The 17485-nt window shown below is 49.1% G+C and overlaps 1 protein-coding gene across 3 annotated transcripts; it reads left to right on the forward strand.

The window, feature by feature from the left end:
- Positions 1 to 16891, forward strand: Tgi (Tondu-domain-containing Growth Inhibitor). Of its 3 annotated transcripts, none has more exons than XM_015188512.2 (4): positions 1 to 306; positions 927 to 1059; positions 15211 to 15534; positions 15596 to 16891. In XM_015188512.2, the coding sequence occupies exons 2-4, from the start codon at positions 999 to 1001 to the stop codon at positions 16432 to 16434; spliced, it is 1224 nt and encodes a 407-aa protein (XP_015043998.2). In that variant the 5' UTR covers positions 1 to 306; positions 927 to 998; the 3' UTR covers positions 16435 to 16891. The 3 variants fall into 3 exon arrangements, with proteins under 3 accessions (XP_015043998.2, XP_033240468.1, XP_001352904.3); XM_033384577.1 differs by lacking the exon at positions 1 to 306 and adding an exon at positions 715 to 817; XM_001352868.4 differs by lacking the exons at positions 1 to 306; positions 927 to 1059 and adding an exon at positions 8288 to 9974.
- The last annotated feature ends 594 nt before the right edge of the window (positions 16892 to 17485 follow it).

The following is a 17485-nucleotide window of genomic DNA, read 5'->3' on the forward strand; positions in this document are numbered from 1 at the left end:
TATATTTGGAAATTTGTGACGTAGTTCGGTATATTTCTGCAGAACAGCGCGTCGTCGAAGAAAACAAGATAAATTTCACTCGTTTTTAATTTAAGTGTATTTCACGGTGAAACGAAATCAAAGCAAACAATTTGCACCTATTGAGATTTAAGTCGTACCGAAAGTAACTAAAACAACCACCAAATAGTGCTGTGCCAATATAAACCTCAAAGAAATCGATTCACTGCCTTCGATATACTCTTTGGCCACGAAAACAGCTGAAACATTGCGTTACAACAACAGTTTGGAGGCGTCCCAAGGCAAAAGGTAAAGACTGCTGCTGCCAGACGATTGGATTTTGGATTTTGTATGGTTTTGGTAACTGCTGGTGCTGCTGCAGCAGATGCTGGCCTGGGCCTGGGCCTGGCCTGCTTGGCAACAATATGGCATTTGTCAGTGATTTCGTTTGCTGACTGCTGTACTTGGTCATTGCCAAAATTTTCGGCTGCCCCCGTTCCCGTCGCCGTCGCCGATGCCGTTGCTGTTGCTGTTGCCGTGCTCGTCGACGTCTTCCAAACCTGTCCCAACTGCATCGTGCTTGTGCCGCCCTCCCTTCGCCCCCCTCCTGTGTGCAACATATGAAAACTGTTTGGTTTGGCAGCAGGATTTCGCCTTACTTGTTCCGAAGTCCGAAGTCAGTCAGAGAGTCAGAAGCGGTGGCGGCGGCGGGCAAGCGTCAGCGTCAGTGTCTTTGTTCAGTTGTTCGTTCCATTTACATATATGCCAATGCAGCCAGGCTCCGGCACCGCGATATATCCAGTTTGTGGTGCAGAGATATGTATGCGTACGAGTAGTATAATGCACAGATATCTGGCGGCACAGCGGCGCTGTGTGCTACGTACGTACGAGTGTGTGTATGCTCATGGTCAATTTCTTTGCATTTTCAGTGTGAAACTCATGCGGTGCAGATCGAGTCGGAGCAACAACAGCAGCAGCCCACGTTCATAGACTCCGCCGACATGGAATCAGCGCTGGATGTGCTCTCCAGAGCGGCGACCATGGTGCAGAACAATGCGAGCGGTAAGTAGTCGAATGTCGAGTGTCGGATGGTCATTAACCAATTCCGTTTAAAAAAGAGTCGACAAATTTTATGATGTTAACTTGGTCAACAACCAAACAACCAAACAACCAAACCACCAGCGTGTATGTACATCAGTTGGGGCAGGGGGTTGTCTCTGACACTCTGCCACTCTTCTTCCTCTTTTTATGGCTTTCACCTTTGAGCCCCAACTTGAAAAGTATTTCAACAATGTGTTCTCGTTGCCACTTCTGAGTGTGTCATACCGCATGGCGAGGTGGGGGGGGTGGGGAAGGGACTGTAGGTAGTCCCAGTTTGTGACTCTACATCCGAGTCCCCAGTCCCATGTTCCATTCCAGATGCATGATTCATGATTGCAACAGGCCCTCGGGCCTCCATGACATCTTCTTTGTAAACGAATCCCCAACCCACACGCAGTGACTAAAAAAAGTATGCGGCTACACTCAGGAATCGATGAGACCTGAAGGCGAATGTGTTATATTGAGAGCCTCTCGGGTGCCTCGGTGGTGTGTGATTAATTATGGCAGGCACTGTGCGTACGCATAAACACTCGACATATCTGAGAAATGTTTTATTTTTGTACAATAAGGAAAAAAAAAGAAGAAGAACAACAACAACAACAACACAACAGAACATTCCAACAAAATGAGTTTGCGGCGCATTCCAATTCCGATTTTCATAAATGTGTCAAATGCCGCATTTTCGACGACAACCGAACGACACACAGACAAACAGACAGACAGATAGAGGTACGTACGGACGGACGGACGGATATACATACATACATACATATGTATGTACATATGTACTCGTATAGCACATGTATTGTACGTCCGATTCTGCTTGCGGGTCGCGGGTCCCCTTATCAATAGCCGGGCAGGGCAGCCGCAGCCGCAGTCGCAGTCGCATTCGCACTCGTCGTCGTTGAGTTCGGGGCTGCCGCTCTGGCTGACGAGCACGAACCCCTCTCACCAACACACTAGCGTTGCATATTTTTGCACTGGGGACATACATATGTACATACACACATGCATACATGCATATCTTTTATATTTGCAATTTGCATTCCCCATTCGCCCATCGTTTTAGCGACAAACAAACGCGACTGCAACCGCGTGACATGCCAAAGAAATGCTCACTACGAGGCGTAAATATGTGTATAATTGTTAAAAAAAAAAAAAAAAATAAATAACAATTTGATTAGGAATGTTCATAATTGCACAATTTATGGGCGGTCGGTCGGGGCGATAAGCACACGCCTCGCTCTCTGGGGTCCGGGGTCCGGGGTCTGGGGTCTGGGGTCGTCCGGCTGCGTTCTTTGGGCTCTGATTTCCCCCCAGTCTAAGTTTCAGTTCCCGAGCTCCCGAGTTCCTAAGCTCCCGAGCTGCTGATAATGGGCTTCGTCGGGTGGTGGTTTTTTACTCCCACAAAAACCTAATATGCTATACATATATGCAAATCTGGTGGAAGGGGGGGAGGAATGGAATGGAATGCCGATAATGGCCTCCATTTCTGTTTATATTTATGCTTGTTTTTGTTTATTTACCCATTGAGAGGGAGATGGCTTTATCAACGATAATTATGAATATTTGACAAATTCCTGACATACATTTACAGTGAAGTTCCTCTTTGGCGAAACCCCGGGATACACAAATTATTTGCCCTTGAAAGATTCAGGAAAGTAGACGAAAATTGTTCCGCCATAGGGAAAGTCCACTGTACAGCTGTCAAGACAGCGCAACAATTTATGCGAAAGCATCCAGACACCCCAGACCCCAAGTCCGAAGAGAAATGGTTCTGATATTGAAATAAATATTTGAACAGCGCACGCGATTCTCGCGCGGTTTTAAACGCGGGATCATCCCAGGGACTCCATGGGCCCCTCTAAGACTGCGCTCTAAGGTGTCCCTGAGCCGCGCACGCACGCTTTTTGCTAGTGACCAGTGGCTCTAATGGGGCTCGTCGTCGTCAGGCCTGGGATGGATTGATCGACGGCGCGGCAGACAGCTGGGAAATGCAAAATGTCGTTAACCCGTGCATGATTAATGAATTTGCGGCAATCGCAGGAGGCACCACAGAGATTCTGTTCAGTTCTTCATAAATCACACGTAGAAAAGCGGGTCGATCGGCTCGGTATTGGATTGGATTGGATCGGATCGGACCGTTAATTAAGCTGCCCTTCCATTGTTTGTCGAGGAGAGCGAGCGCGGCCAGGCCAGGCCATAATTAATAAACAAATAGTTACACAAATTGAGCGCTGCCCCTGCCACTGCCACTGCCCCTGCCCCTGCCCCAGTGTCTATGTGTGTGTCTGTGCACCACACAAAGAAATATTGTGGCAATTTGGAGCTTGGGCCAGGCACAGCTGGAGATTCAGCAGCCGCTGAAACAGAATGGGATGGGGATGGAGATGGGGATGGCGATGGCGATACTTACGGCCTGGTCGACGGCTCATCGGGTAATTTACATGGCCTTTCAATTCTCCGTTTTAGCCAGTGCCAACTCTGTGGGCCAAACACTCTCTTCCTTTTACTGGCAATGGCCAAACGGTGCGCATAATTGCCGCAAATCTCGACCAGAAGAAAATCCAAACAACAAAACCAGTTTGCTGCCTGCAATGAGATGGGAATGGAAATGGAAATGGAGATGGGGATGGCGATGGGGATGGGGATGGGGTCGTGGTAGGGGATTGTGACTGTGACTGGGTTGGGGATTAGAGTTGGGACTAGAGCATTACCTTTCTTTTTAGTGTTGCTGCTGTTGCTGTTGCTGCTGCTGCTGCTGCTGCTGCTGCTGTGCTGGCTGCCATTTATTTATTTATTTTAACATAACATTTGCCTATTTGCCATAAATTTTCACTCTGCGCGACTTTTGCCGCGAGCAGAGTCGCGTCGAACGGAGCGCGCTGTTTCGAGTGCGGCGGCAGGGGCAAGATCAACTTGTTGCGGACAATATCTAAATGAAAGTTGTCTTGGATTAGGATTAGACACTGCCTCTGTGTGTGTGTGTGTGCCTGTGTGTGAGTCAGAATCAGAAGTAAAGCCAATCGCCAAGCGCCAATCGCCATCCATAATTTTCAAATCCGCTCAGGTTCGATCCGATCCAATCCGACTGGAAATTTGGCAAAATTGTGTATTAAAAGTTTTCTCACGCTTGATTTAGCACCGGATGATATTTTATAATGACAACTATATTTATGTTATTGTTAGCTTTTTGCTATTTTCCATCGCTGCTGTTGTTGCTGATGTTTTTTTTTTTGTTGGTTTTTGGTTTTATTTTTGTTTTTGTTGCTATTCTGGGCAATCGAAAACCAGTTTCCTCCTCAAATCGCGCGCACGCTCGAGTTTTATTTAAATTTTGAACTGGTTTGCCGCTGATTTGTGTTGTCTCCGCCGCGTATATATTATGTACCCACTAGCCACAGATATACATATATTAGATTGTTAGATTTCACAAAAAAAAACAACAACAACAACAAAACAACAGAATGGGGATGGAGATGGGAGATGGAGACACAACATAATTTGTCTTTTGGTATCGACATGTTCTGGAAATCGCCGGCCAGCTCTGTGTGATCGCCGCCGAGACGATCTATACAGAAGCAGAGGAGATCTCCCACAAAGAAGAACAATCTTGTTGACTTCCGTACCGCTGCTGGCATTACACTGACCCAGATCTCCCCCCCCCCTACCCCCTACCCCCTCCCCCACTACCCGCCTACCAAGCGAGGGATCTCGAATTTCTGTGCCGATTTCCAAACAAAACAAATTTCAATTAGCAAAGCATTTTCCGGGTTTTTACTTGTATTTTGATTTGGATTTTTATTTCTATTCCTATTCCTATTTCATTTTCTTTTTCGGCTTCTATTACGTTGGCTGTAAGCTGAATCCATGGTGAACTATTTAATTTCTGTCTTAGCTTGGGGAATAAATGGCTCCAAGCAGAAGAAGATCGAGAGATTGGTAGATATGGGATGGGGAAACCTTTCCATTTATTGCCTAATTTGTTCTTTTCCCTAAGTTAAGTCTTTAGGCAACTCTTTACACAAAGGATTGAAAGGATAGCCATAGATATGCTTTATGCTTCAGAGCAGTGGCTGGCACTGCTCCCCAGAGAAATTTACATGTCGTGTGCATGACTAGGCAAAAGCCTGTGCACCGCTCTTTTATAGGGTACTGCCAGTTCCACTTCCACCTCCATTTCATTTTAGCAACTCTTCTGCCAGATCATTAGGGGATCTCCTTCATTTGGGTTCTACCTTTTGTCCCCCAAAACCAGCTATGCTTTGCCCACTTTCCGACTCGTTTTTGTGCCTCTTTTTTCTTGGCTTTGGTCTACAATGTTTGGGTTTCTGTAATTTGTTGCCATTGTTGTTGGCCAGGCGGCGGCAGAAGAGTCTTCTGCCCAAAGCCTGCTGCCTGCCGCCTGCCGCCTGCTGCCGTTGTCGTTGTTGCTGTCGCTGTCGCTGGTTTTTTCGTAGTTTTTTGTTGGTGCTGCCATGATTGCCATTCGATTGACCTCGTTGCGCATGCGTGCGCATGTTTCACGCTACACTACAAATTTTCGCAGCTCAGAGCCCGAGCGGTGCAGCCGGGCACGGAGCGGCGTCGGCTGATGATGAGTAAGCGCCCCCCCCTCCCCCCTGAGCGGGGGGCATGCCAGACAGAGGAGCAGTCAATCCGTCAGTCAGTCCATAATTTAAGTTTGATTTTGTTGAATTTTTTCGTTGTTTTTTGTTCGATTTTTGGCCCCTTGGTGCCACGCAACAAAAATTGCACATTTTTTTGACATGGATTAGCAAATGACTAGAAAAAAGACTCGAAAAGGAAGAGAAAACAATAAGCAACAAAATATCGATCAATCGATGGATCCATCGATAAGGTGGATGGATGCCATGTGGCAAGAGGAGAGGCCAGGCCATAAGTCGGGGCGGGCCATATGATGTGATGGCAACATAACACTCGTGCTACGAGGCCTGGAATCGATCCGATCGTTCTATGCCACAACAGACTCTCCTCTCTCTCTGCTGCTGCAGCTACCGATGTTACTGTTGCAGTTGCAATTCATGGGGCAACAACAGTAGTAGTTGTACTACAAATCGAGCGTAAAATTTCATGGGCCTGGTATTGAATTAAAAACGAGTTTGCTTTGGGTTGTTGCTGTTGTTTGCTGCTGCTGCTGCTGCCGCTTCTGTGCTGTGCTGTGCGCGGCTGCATGTTGCCGTTTTCTAGCTGCAGTTGCAGCAATGGTAACTGCTGTGGCTGCTCCTGTCAGAGCAGCCCACCAGGCGGACAGACGGACGGATAGTCCGAACTAAGCCAAGCCCCAAAGCAGCCACAAACGTGTAGTACCGTCGACCTATTGTTTGCTTCATTATGTTGCCTGCCCCATTAGAAGCGGGCATATTGGCTATCTAAAGAGCTTCATTAAGCTGCCCAATAAGCCCTGAAACGGGGGCTACAGCTTCATTCAAGGAGTGCATCTGGAAAAGCATTACATCTGCGGATGCCTGAGAACATATTTATCTCGAGGAATCCACTTGGAATACAACTTTCTACTTTCAAATACAATATTTTTAAAAAATCTCCAAAGGAAGACCACTGAAAAAATGTCAGCAATGGGCAGGCTTTTTGTATCTGAATCAAACCTTATCAAAGAAACTCCATTCGAGCATCAGTTCCACCGTCATTCACACGACATGTATTTGGTTTTAACTTTCTCGGGCACTCTCGAGCATTCCCTTGGCAATGGGATGGGGGGTCAATGGGAGCAAGCCCGTGTTTTAGGTAGAACAAACAATGCTTGAGTCGTACATTCAGTGGTTCAGAATAGGCAAGCGAAATTTTCAAACAAGATATCCTAGTGCCGTTCACTTTAACAGTTTCTCTCGAGGCGCAAACGATCTACCATTCAGTGATAATTGCACCCTTCTGAACGGTTTTTTCCCCATTTAAGAGTAGTTCCTTCCACAGTTAGGGTACTCCCACCATCGGCTGGAGCCGCATCTAACCTTCCTTTTCTCGTTGTGTTGTCATTTTCGCAAGCTCGCTTGCACTCCACACACGCACACACGCGCAGATACAGCTACGCTTTTCACGCAGTTACACAGATACACCGAGACACACACACGTGCCCCTGTCTTTGTGCATTTGTTTGCCTGTTTGTGGCAAAACTGTGAGTAAACATTATAATGAGCCCCAATGCAATGACCGGGCCCAAAAAAAACAAAACAACAACAAAAGTAACCAGCAGAAAAGCAGAAAGAAACGTTAAAGAACGCCCACACCATGTGTTGGTTAGACCCGGGAGGGCCCAACCCAGTACCCAGTACCCAGTCAGCAGTCCCCAGTCCCCATCGCAGTCCCAGTCACAGGCCGAAAGCAGGCAAAGATTCAGGCCCGACTTTGAATCCAACTCCGGACTGTGGCCAATTTCCAATTGCTGCCATTTCGTTACCCTTTTGCCCAATTTGCCAAGCACATCAATGGGGAGAGTGGCCCAAAGAAGTGGAGTGGCTGGGCGAGGGGGCGTGTCAGTCACATCCTACGTAGAGGCGTTCCCAGCTTAGACCCTTTTTCAGATGTATGCAGTCGTTATACCTTTTACAGGGAGTATGATGCTTTTGTTCAGACGTTTGTAGCCCCGGAAAAGAAGCTACCATTGGAGCCCTCATATACATATCTGATCTGGTATAGACGTGTCCATCTATGACACACCTTTTAGCTGTTAGTTTAGTCCTTTATTACCTTTTGCAGCAAACTGTTTGTCCTGTTATCATAATTGCTATAAGAACGATCGATCTGCAAGGGTATCCGAACCTTCGGCCCCCAAAAGCGAGCCTTCGTTTCTTGTTTTTCAATTACAAAATCACCAAAGAAAGCAAATGTTTGGTGAAAGAGAGAGAGGGGGAGAGAGAGGGAGAACGAGAGAGATGGTGGTGGTGGTGGTGGGGTGAGGGAACAATAGCCAAAACGGAAATTGGTAAGAGAAGAAGAAGTCAAAGAAAAAACACAAAAACAACAACTGGCGCAAGTGCAAATGGCTTTTAAGGCCCAAACGAAGTCGCTCGGCACCGCCGTTGCCGCCGTCGCCGCCGCCGCAGCAGCACTCCTCGGGTGGAGAGCGTGCGCGCGCAAACCGAACGAACGAACGAACGCAAACGAAACGAAGAGCCAGACGAAGGCGAAGCTTTGAAAGCCCCCAAAAGCGAGCCTCAGTCGCAATCTTCAAGTCGCAAGCCGTAAGTCGCAAGTCGCTGTGTCGATCACTTCCAGTTTGCCCGTCGAAGCCGCCAGTTGGTTGTTGTGTTGTGGTCGTCGCCAGCGAAACGTGCGTCGCGTCGGTCGCGCCATATGAGAGCGTTCGTTCAGATACAAATATATACATACATATATATCTACGTGTTGTTTTTTTTTTGCTGTTTCCGAGTCAGTGTGTGCTCGAGTGTGTGTGTGTGTGTGTGTCTCTGAAAGCGAAAACTGGCGCTCAAGTTCAGTCAGCGATTTGTCGATTTCTATGCAAATTATTACTCGGAAAAGAAACACATAAATATATAATACGGAGTCGGACTCGGAGTCGGAGACAGAGTCAGCGTCAGAGTCAGCGTCAGCGTCAGAGGCAGTGGCAGAGGCAGAGGCAGAAGGAAAAAAGAGCGTGCTATTTTTATTCCGCTAAATGTCGACTTGAGACTCACGTCGTCAGATCCAGAGACAGAGCTAGAGCCAGAGCCAGATCGAGAGACTGTAACCCGAGTCGCCGTCCACGACTGAGGAGAAAAAATAATAAGAAATAAGACAGAAAAAACAGAAAAAAAAAATAAAAAGCGGAGAAGCACAGAAAAACAGACAAACAGAAAACAGATTGTATCTGTATCTACAGTCGCGACCCGCGGCCCGTTTGGTGTGTGTACTTGTACATTAGTGCGGCGGTATCTGTATCTGTATCGGTATCGGTATCGGAGGCAGAGTCACAGTCAGAGTCACAGTCAGAGGCAGAGGCAGAGGCAGAGGCGCAGGCGCAGGCGGCGGCAAAGCGCCAAAAGTAATCGTTAACTAAAGGGAAAGAAAAATAAATAAATACAAAAGTTTGCCGCTCCTCAGGCTCGTCTCCTCATCCACCTCGTCGAGGAGTTCTCTGATAGATAGAGCTATCCGCGAACTGTCTGATTTGCGTCTCTCTCTCTCTCTCTCTCTCTCGAGATCTTTGTGAAGTGAAGTTCCGTGGAGAATCAGGAGATCAGCGATCCGCGATCAGTGATCGGCGATCATCGAGATTATGAAGCATCATCTTCTGGGAGCCATGGAATACCATGGAGCCGTTTTCATACTGAATGCCTTCGAGCAGAACTACTACAACCGCATTAAGGAAATCGAGCGCCTGGCCGCTGCAGCAGCAGCTGCCGCATCATCCACTGCCTCCTCCTCAGCATCCTCCTCGTCGAGCGACCCGTCCGCCTCTTCGGCTTCCTCATCCACGGCCAGCTCTCCCACATCGACAGCCAGGGAAGTGGCCCAGGCCGCAGCCGCCCTGGCGGCCACTCAAAGGCTTGCCGCTTATCATGGCCAGGGGCAGGGCCAGGGCCAGGGCCAGGGACAGGGACAGGGACATGGACAGGGGGAGTTTCCTGCCCAGTCCGGGATGTTCTATCAGCAGCAGCATCATCGCCAGCAACTGGAGCAGCTGCAGCAGCACCATCATCAGCATCAGCAGCAACATCAGCTACAGGCGGTAGCCGCTAATCAGCCACAGCAGCCCCAACCCCAGCCCCAGACATCCGCGGATCCCAGTGCCTCCAATATGGCCAACAGCCTGCTCTGGCAGCCCTGGCGAGACCTCCAGCAGGCGGCCGCGATGCACCATCAGCTCTACAAGCAGCAGCAGCAGCAGTTGCACAAAGGTTCGTCTGTCGGGGAAATTTATGAAGAAAATCTTGCGAAAACTTTTCAACTGACCTCCAAACGAGGGACGGACGGAGAGAGTGAGGGAGCTATTAGCGAATATGTCATGTACTGAAAATGGGGAAAGATTGTTCTTGGAACTCGCAAGAGAAGGTGGAATATGCTCCGAGGGCAGGGCATAGGTACAGTAGTGTCATAATGCTGGAAAGTAGCTATCTTTCTTGGTCAAAATGCGACGTCAAAGAAAGATTACTATATCTGAGGTTGAGGAAATAATATTCCAAGGATTGAAGGGAAAAAGATTACTTCCAATTAGAAGACAAAGCAAGATATAGGGGAAATTAAAGGGGAAATATAACGATATAATATAATAATAAGGACACGGACCACTTGAGGGGGCAGTAATTGCAACGCCACTTGAAAGATGCAGTCCAGAAGAGAATAATTGTAAGCGATATTTGAGAGGATAGGGTCATGGAATCCTAACAGTTTGATCTACAGAAAGGCAAGCGGAAAGACCACAAAATGAGGACAGTTCCAGAGGGAGTCCAATTGAGTCAACGATCCCAAGAAGAAAGGTTCTTTCCTACCTCTGGTTGTGGCACCATCCATAGTATCATTCCATGGGTAGATACCCCTTCTGCTATCTCACGTTCGGTTGACTACTGGGGTGGAGGAGCATCAGTGCATGCATGCAGATGGTCACCTGTTGGTCACGTGAAACGCACACTCACCACCCACTCACCACCCACTCGCCACCCAGTCGGGCTAAAGTTCATTGGATCGCGGGGTACGTGCCGTTTGCCTCTGATCACGATGAGCACTCCTTCAATGAATGGGATCGGATTGGATTGGATTGGATCGGATTCGGACTCGGAGTCGGGTCCAGTGCGTTCTGATTACGTTTATCTTGGCTGTAAAGCCAAAGCGTGGCTAGGACGTGCCGACTGTGGGGTTGGCAACAAACCCCGCAATCGGTTACGCCACTTGCCGTTGACGATGGCGTCTCTGGGTGAGTGGGGGGGAGGGGAGAGGGCGGGGGATGTTCTCTGTTACCATTTCCATTTCGCTTGCCTGGGCTGGAAAATTGGTAATGAAATTGGCAACACTTTTACTACGCTCCACACGAGCCAGCCGGCCGCATTAGACGGGCTTCGATTGGCTCCATTGACGTATTGCATTGCCTTCCCTCTCTCTCCCTCTCTCCCTCTCTATCTCTCTCTCGCTCGCTTCCCCCTTGTGTAATTGGCGACATTGCACAAATCACACAAATGCTTTCAATTACATGGCGACGCCAAACAAACACAAAAACTGCAAAAAGAAAGAGCAACAAAAACAAAAGCAAAAGCAAAAGAAAAAAAACGAGCGTGCAAGCGCCTGTTTAAACATAAAACCTCTACACAAAAAAAAAAAATTGGATGATGAGGTAGTGCCACAGAAGAGAATGGAGGGGCTCCGAGAAGGGGCTGGCTGCTGTACTTGGCTCACGGCTCGACTGTGTTTTGCTTTGCTCATACCCTCCCCAAGAGGGTATACAGATTTCGATCGGTGCTTGGTCCAGAGAAGGGGTGGAGGGGGAGGGGGCATTTCCGTTTATCGAATCAGATATCCGAAATTCGATTCTTCAAAGGTATTTCGTTATCGTTTTTAATGGGAATCCCAATTCCCCATAAAGAAGTCGCCTGGTGGCGATCCATCCCACTGTATACATACATATATCGAATCTGAAAGATCTGGAAGGGTAACCGAATCTGCGGCGACTCCAGAAGCTAGACTTCTTTCTTGTTAATTTGTTGACATATTAAAACCAGATTTGCAATCAACTCGGCCAGCGGTGTGGTGCCGGGGGGGGGGGCAGGGGAGCCGTGCTGCTGGCACACCGGAGAACGGTGAATGGCTGGCGGAGAGTGGTGCCAAAGGGGGTGGGGGGGGCCTGGGGGGCGGACGGATTCGTGGTTACTGGCATGACTCACGAGCCGGCGCGAGAAATAATATAAATAATGAGAAACGCCTGCGACGACGGCGACGATGATGGAAAAATAAATATGTAAAAAAAAACTACAAAAAGCAACAACAGCAACAACAACAAGTTGTTTGCATAAGCAAGAAATGTGTGTGGCTTTTGTTGCTATTTTGCTATTTCTAGTGCAATCCATGCCGTGTGTGTGTTCGACCCGTGTTCTCTTTCCTTCCCTGCCGAGGGGGAGGGGGGGTGGGGGGGGAGTGCACCAGGGCTTAGGGTTTTAGGTTTTATCCACTGAAATAGCGGATATTGAGTGGCGTACCGAGAAAGGTTTCGAAATTTAAGCGATACTTGGGGCTGGGGATTGGCGATCAGCTGTTTATCGATTGATCCGGTTTCCTTTTCAGATTCAATATCATTTCCACGAAGAACGAAAGTCAACAGCCACTGTGCACCTTTACTATAGGGATAGGCAGTTTTTCAGCGACCAAAGGCTTTCCCGGAGATCTCTTTTGGTCCGGTATCCACCATCATAGAGGGATTACGAATTGATTCTTAGAGAGGTAATCGTACAAAATACGAAGAGCTCATTCATGGCATTGTACCTATACCGTAGATAGATTATTGCCCTCCCAAAGAATAGGACTTTAGGGAATTATAATTCAACTTTTCAGATGGCGATCCCATAACCTTCACAAGGATCGCTGTATGGAGGATCCCTTAATTTGATTGATTTGAGGTACACTTAGGGAAAATAAATAAAAATTGATTTCTCAAGGATTTATTTGCCCTTCTTTTATCATTGAACAAACAGAAATATACCTGTCCCAAGTGCCTCTTTGGGATCGCTAGACCTTAACAGACTTACCATCGGATCCCTGGCCCCTTGGTTCCTAGAACCGTGACCCCAAATCAGAACTTTCCCCCCTCGAGGGATCCATTAAACACCCCTACCAACAGATTACCCTTCAATCGCGCTGTGACAACTAGAATTCCCCCTTTATCGCCAATTAGCCGAGTCAGACATGATTCAAAAGCTCCAATCCCCCACCGAGCAGAGGCAGCCGGCAGAGGGCAGCGGGCAGCGGCAGCGGCAGAAGCAAAAGCAGAACAAATAAATAATGCAAAGCAGAACAAGAAGAAGCAGAAGCCGAAGCCGAAGCAGCAGCCGCAGCCGAAGCAGGAGCGGCGAAGGTGGGACAGAGAAGATGAGCGGCAGCGCAGAATACGAGAAGAGGGAGAGCCTCAAAAAGAAAGCTCCGACGTTGTCGTTGTCGTCGTCGTCGTCGTCGTCGTTGCTGCTGCTGTCGATCCCCCAACACAGCCGCCAAACGGTGGCCTGGCTGGCGGGCGAGGGGCAGGGGGGTCTGTGGCGAAGAGCAGCGACGTCCGACGACCGGAAATGTGCAATAAAATTTGAATGTTTCTTTATTATTATCATCATCCCCATCATCATCCGCCGCAGCGCAGCAGCAGCCCAAGCCCAAGCCCAAGTCCAATCCCAATCCCAATCCGAAGCAGCCGCTGCCTCACTCTCCTGTTCGTTTTTTATGTTTTTCTTTGGTTTTGCAGCTCCACTCTACACTCTCCACTCTCCACTCTGCACGCTACACGCTACACCCCGCACTCCGGTCTCCACTCTCCAAAGACCAGTTTCTTCTTCCTCTGGCGGTTCCCCTGTGTTTCCTTTTTGTTTTTGCTAGTGTTGTGAGTTCCTCTCGTGACGCAGGCGCAGAAATAATAAATTGCAGCCTCGCGGTGACGTTGCCAAAAACAGGACAACGCTCCCGCCTCTGCCTCCGCCACTGCTCCACCACCACTACCACCAACGCCATAACACAAGCAACTCCAACTCCACAACTCCATCTCCATTGCCGCCGCCGCCTCCATGCAACCGTCCGTCCATCCATCCATCGCCATTCATTCATTCATTCATGCGTTGGTCCGACTTTGGGTCCGACCAGGCAGGCAGGCAGGCTCTCAGCCTCTCGGCCTCTCCGCTGTTCCGCTGCTCGAAATGTGCAGAAGCCGCCCGACTGGTTTGCCCCCTTCGATTTTGGATGCTGCCGCCCGATGGGGAAGAAACTGGGTTCTGGGGCGCTGCAGCGCTGGAGCGCTGGAGCCTGGAGCCACCAGCTTTATTTATAAACTTTGTTTCCTGTACGAGGTGCTGTTGCACTCGAAGCGAGGGGGGAAGAGACGCGAGATCCAATCGCCGTACCAGCTGTCAGGGAACCAGCTCCAGCCTGGGTTCCGCAGAACTAGTTCACCATCCCAGTTCCCGGGAACCGCAGCGTAGCCCACGCACTGGGCTCCGACGCTGACGCGACTTCCCACGCCAGAAACTCGGGCGATTCCCCCCATTCGCACGCCAGGCACGTTTCGGCCAGAGATGGTGGCCTGCATTTTGCTCAGTGTACTTACACGCACACAAACACACACACACATACAGCATAAGCGTAGACGAAACGGGTTTTCTTAACCAATTTTTTTTTTGTATTTGTGACTTGGAGTTTCGATTGTTGTTTTTCTTTTTCGTTTTTATTTTTTTTTTTTTTGCTGGCGACGTCTTCTTGTGCCTTTGTGCATAATTTTGTGCTGCCTGCCCACTTCTGACCGCGCCTTCCGCCTGCTGCCGCCCCCCCTCCGAGGAGAGCTTTTGGCAGAAGTTCATTCAAAAAAGCGAAAGACTTAGGCAACAAACTTGAACGTGACGGACGGCAGGAGGAGCGACGGGCAGCAGGAGGCAGTGCAGGGGCATGGGAAGGGCAGGGGAACTTTTGTAGAGTTTGCCTCGCCTTAACTCCATGTGATTCATTACGCCCACTCTCGACAACGGCGACCGCATAATCAAAACCCAAGACGATAGACACGTAAACCACACAGAGGAGTGGACTCATACCCATACCCATACCCATACCCATGACAGTCCCAGTCCCAGTCCCCGTACCATAGCCCACAGCCCAGACCCAGACCCAAGCTCAGGCCCAGACTAAGATACGAGACAAAGCCCAAATCGACCACAAAAGCCAAATCAAATTTATGGCCTTTAATTGAAATGCGATTTGTTGATGTTGCTGTTGCTGTGGCTGTGGCTGTGGCCCGCCATCGGTATTATTATTATTATTATTATATTATTATATTTGTTGCTAATACTTTTTATTATTTTGGTGCCGACTCGAAAATGCCGAAAAACTATGGCAAACGGGTTCTCCGGCGTGCGGTCTCTGACTCTTCTCTGACTGAGCTTCTTCCCATTGTTTTTCTTGCAGAGATGCGAGTGACATCAAAGGAGCTGCCAACCACCAAATGGAGGCGCGAGCGCCGCCAGCGTACCGCCGAGTACCAGGTTCACGACGCCGGCGTCGGCAGCAGCGACAGGGAGCGGGAGCGAGAGCGGGAGGAGCGTGAAATGGACAGCCCCATTGACATGTCGGTGACATCGGGGGCACTGAAGCTTCATCAGAATCGGGCCTCGCCGCCGCCGCCCTACCGCGAGCCCCTGCCGGGGACCAACTACGCGGCCAACAGCCGACCCAGCGTCATCACCCAGGCACCGCCAAAGCGGGAGGTCCCAGAGCCGGCCCACTCCTCAGGTAGGACACTGCTCTTTGCCCAGATTCCCACAGATATCAACTGATTAATATTTGATTGCAGAGAACGTGGCCATGTGCGACATTGACGAGCACTTCCGCCGCTCGCTGGGCAAGGACTACGCGGCCCTCTTTGCCAAGAAGTCGCCAACGCCCACACCCACACCCACGCCCTCGCCCAGTGGAACTCCTATGCAGCAGATATCGCCCCTGGCCTATGGATCGACATCAGCAGGAGCAGGCGCAGGCGCTGGGGCAGGAGCAGGAGCAGCAGCTTCTCCTCTTCTCTACCAGCAACATCGCTCGCCACTGCAGAAGCCTGGCCTGGCCATGATGCACTCGCCCACGCTGCGATCGGGGCCAGAGTCGCCGCAGCTGGAGTTACCGCCGCCGCAGGAGGAACCGCTGCCGCTCTCACTGCATCGTTCCCCGACGCCACCGTCGCCGTCACCGTTGCCGCTACTGCCGCCACAACTACCACAAACATCAGCAACTGCTCCCAGCCAGGCACTGGACACACCGGTGACCGCCAAGCGAGCACTGGACACACTGCATCACACGCCGCCCAGGTACAACACTCCGCCACCGCCGCCAGCGTACGGCAGCGTGCCAGCCTCTACGCCAACGCCGACTCCAACTCCAACACCAACACCGACCCCGACGCCAACTCCAACGCAGATTCCCAATCCCAGCAGCACCCCCACGATGCCGGCGATCATACGCGTGAAGGCCGAGCCGGGACTGGCAGCTGTGGCCGCATCCTCGACGCAGACGCCACCCGCCTCGCCCACCTCGTCCACGAACATTTCGATATTCACCAAGACTGAAGCCTCCGTCGACGATCACTTTGCCAAGGCGCTGGGCGAGACCTGGAAGAAGCTTCAGGGTGGCCACAAGGATTAGGAGGAGGAGCAGCCACTACACCCCGATCCTGAACCCGATCCCGATCCGATCCTCACCCAGATCCAACTCAAGAGCTGTTTTTTTTTTTATTATAAATATTTCAAACTACACAATTAACGTTTAAAGATCTCATGACGATGTGAAAGGAAATTCTTCAACTGCGAGTGTATTACAATTACAATATGTTTCTGATAATGATTTTTTTGAATATTGAATATTGAATATTGATAGCGGTTATATACGGATATATGTATATGATGATATATGATTTATGATACGATGATATGATATACTATGATTTATGTGTATGGAAAACTGTGTATACGTACAAGTGACAAAATTTTTTTGTATTCTTAATGCTTAGTTGGTAGAGACTAATCCTTAATAATATACCTATTACGATTAAGTGCAAATCCTACAAATAATATACATATATATTATTGCTTACAAATCCAAATGTGAATGTTGTTTTTGTCTCAAATATTGCGTGTACAGCGGTCGGATGATCTAGCCGCCAATACAGGTAGACATCTTAAAGACCGGCGAGCCGGATTGCCGATCATTAAAGAAACCAAGGCGCTTAAAATAGGGTTTTTAGCCCCGATCACCAAGATCCGAATCAATTACGCCATGGACAATGCCAACGGTAAACACGGTGGACACGGTGGTGTAGCTGCTTTGTATGTTACCATTGTCAAAGTGGAAATTATAATAATTATACCAATTTCAAATAACTTTGAATTTGAATTTCGTTTTGAATCAGCCCGGCAAAAAACAGCTGTTGGCGTGGGGATTCGCATTTTTCGATAAGATGACGTGCAAAAGAAAACGCCAGGTGGCGCTGTATATACTTTGTTGCGCTCGAGAGCACAATGTGTGCGTAGGTAACAGTGGCACTCACAGCGAAAGATATTCTATTCGATAACAAAATCGAATACTACTTCATATACGGTAGTACTTTATTCTTTTCGGTATATTTTGACGTGAAATTGACTTGAAAGGTATATTGCTGAGAGTCAGATGGATCCGCGGTCACATTGATAGTACAGTA

This window comes from Drosophila pseudoobscura, chromosome X, assembly GCF_009870125.1.
Source record: "Drosophila pseudoobscura strain MV-25-SWS-2005 chromosome X, UCI_Dpse_MV25, whole genome shotgun sequence".
Taxonomy (NCBI): Eukaryota; Metazoa; Arthropoda; class Insecta; order Diptera; family Drosophilidae; genus Drosophila; species Drosophila pseudoobscura.

Coding starts and splice junctions, on each gene's coding strand:
- Tgi (XM_001352868.4), top strand. CDS start 9,353: ATGAAGCATCATCTTCTGGGAGCCATGGAATACCATGGAGCCGTTTTC. Junction 9,975..15,210: donor GCAGCAGCAGTTGCACAAAG/GTTCGTCTGTCG, acceptor TTTTTCTTGCAG/AGATGCGAGTGACATCAAAG. Junction 15,535..15,595: donor AGAGCCGGCCCACTCCTCAG/GTAGGACACTGC, acceptor ATTTGATTGCAG/AGAACGTGGCCATGTGCGAC.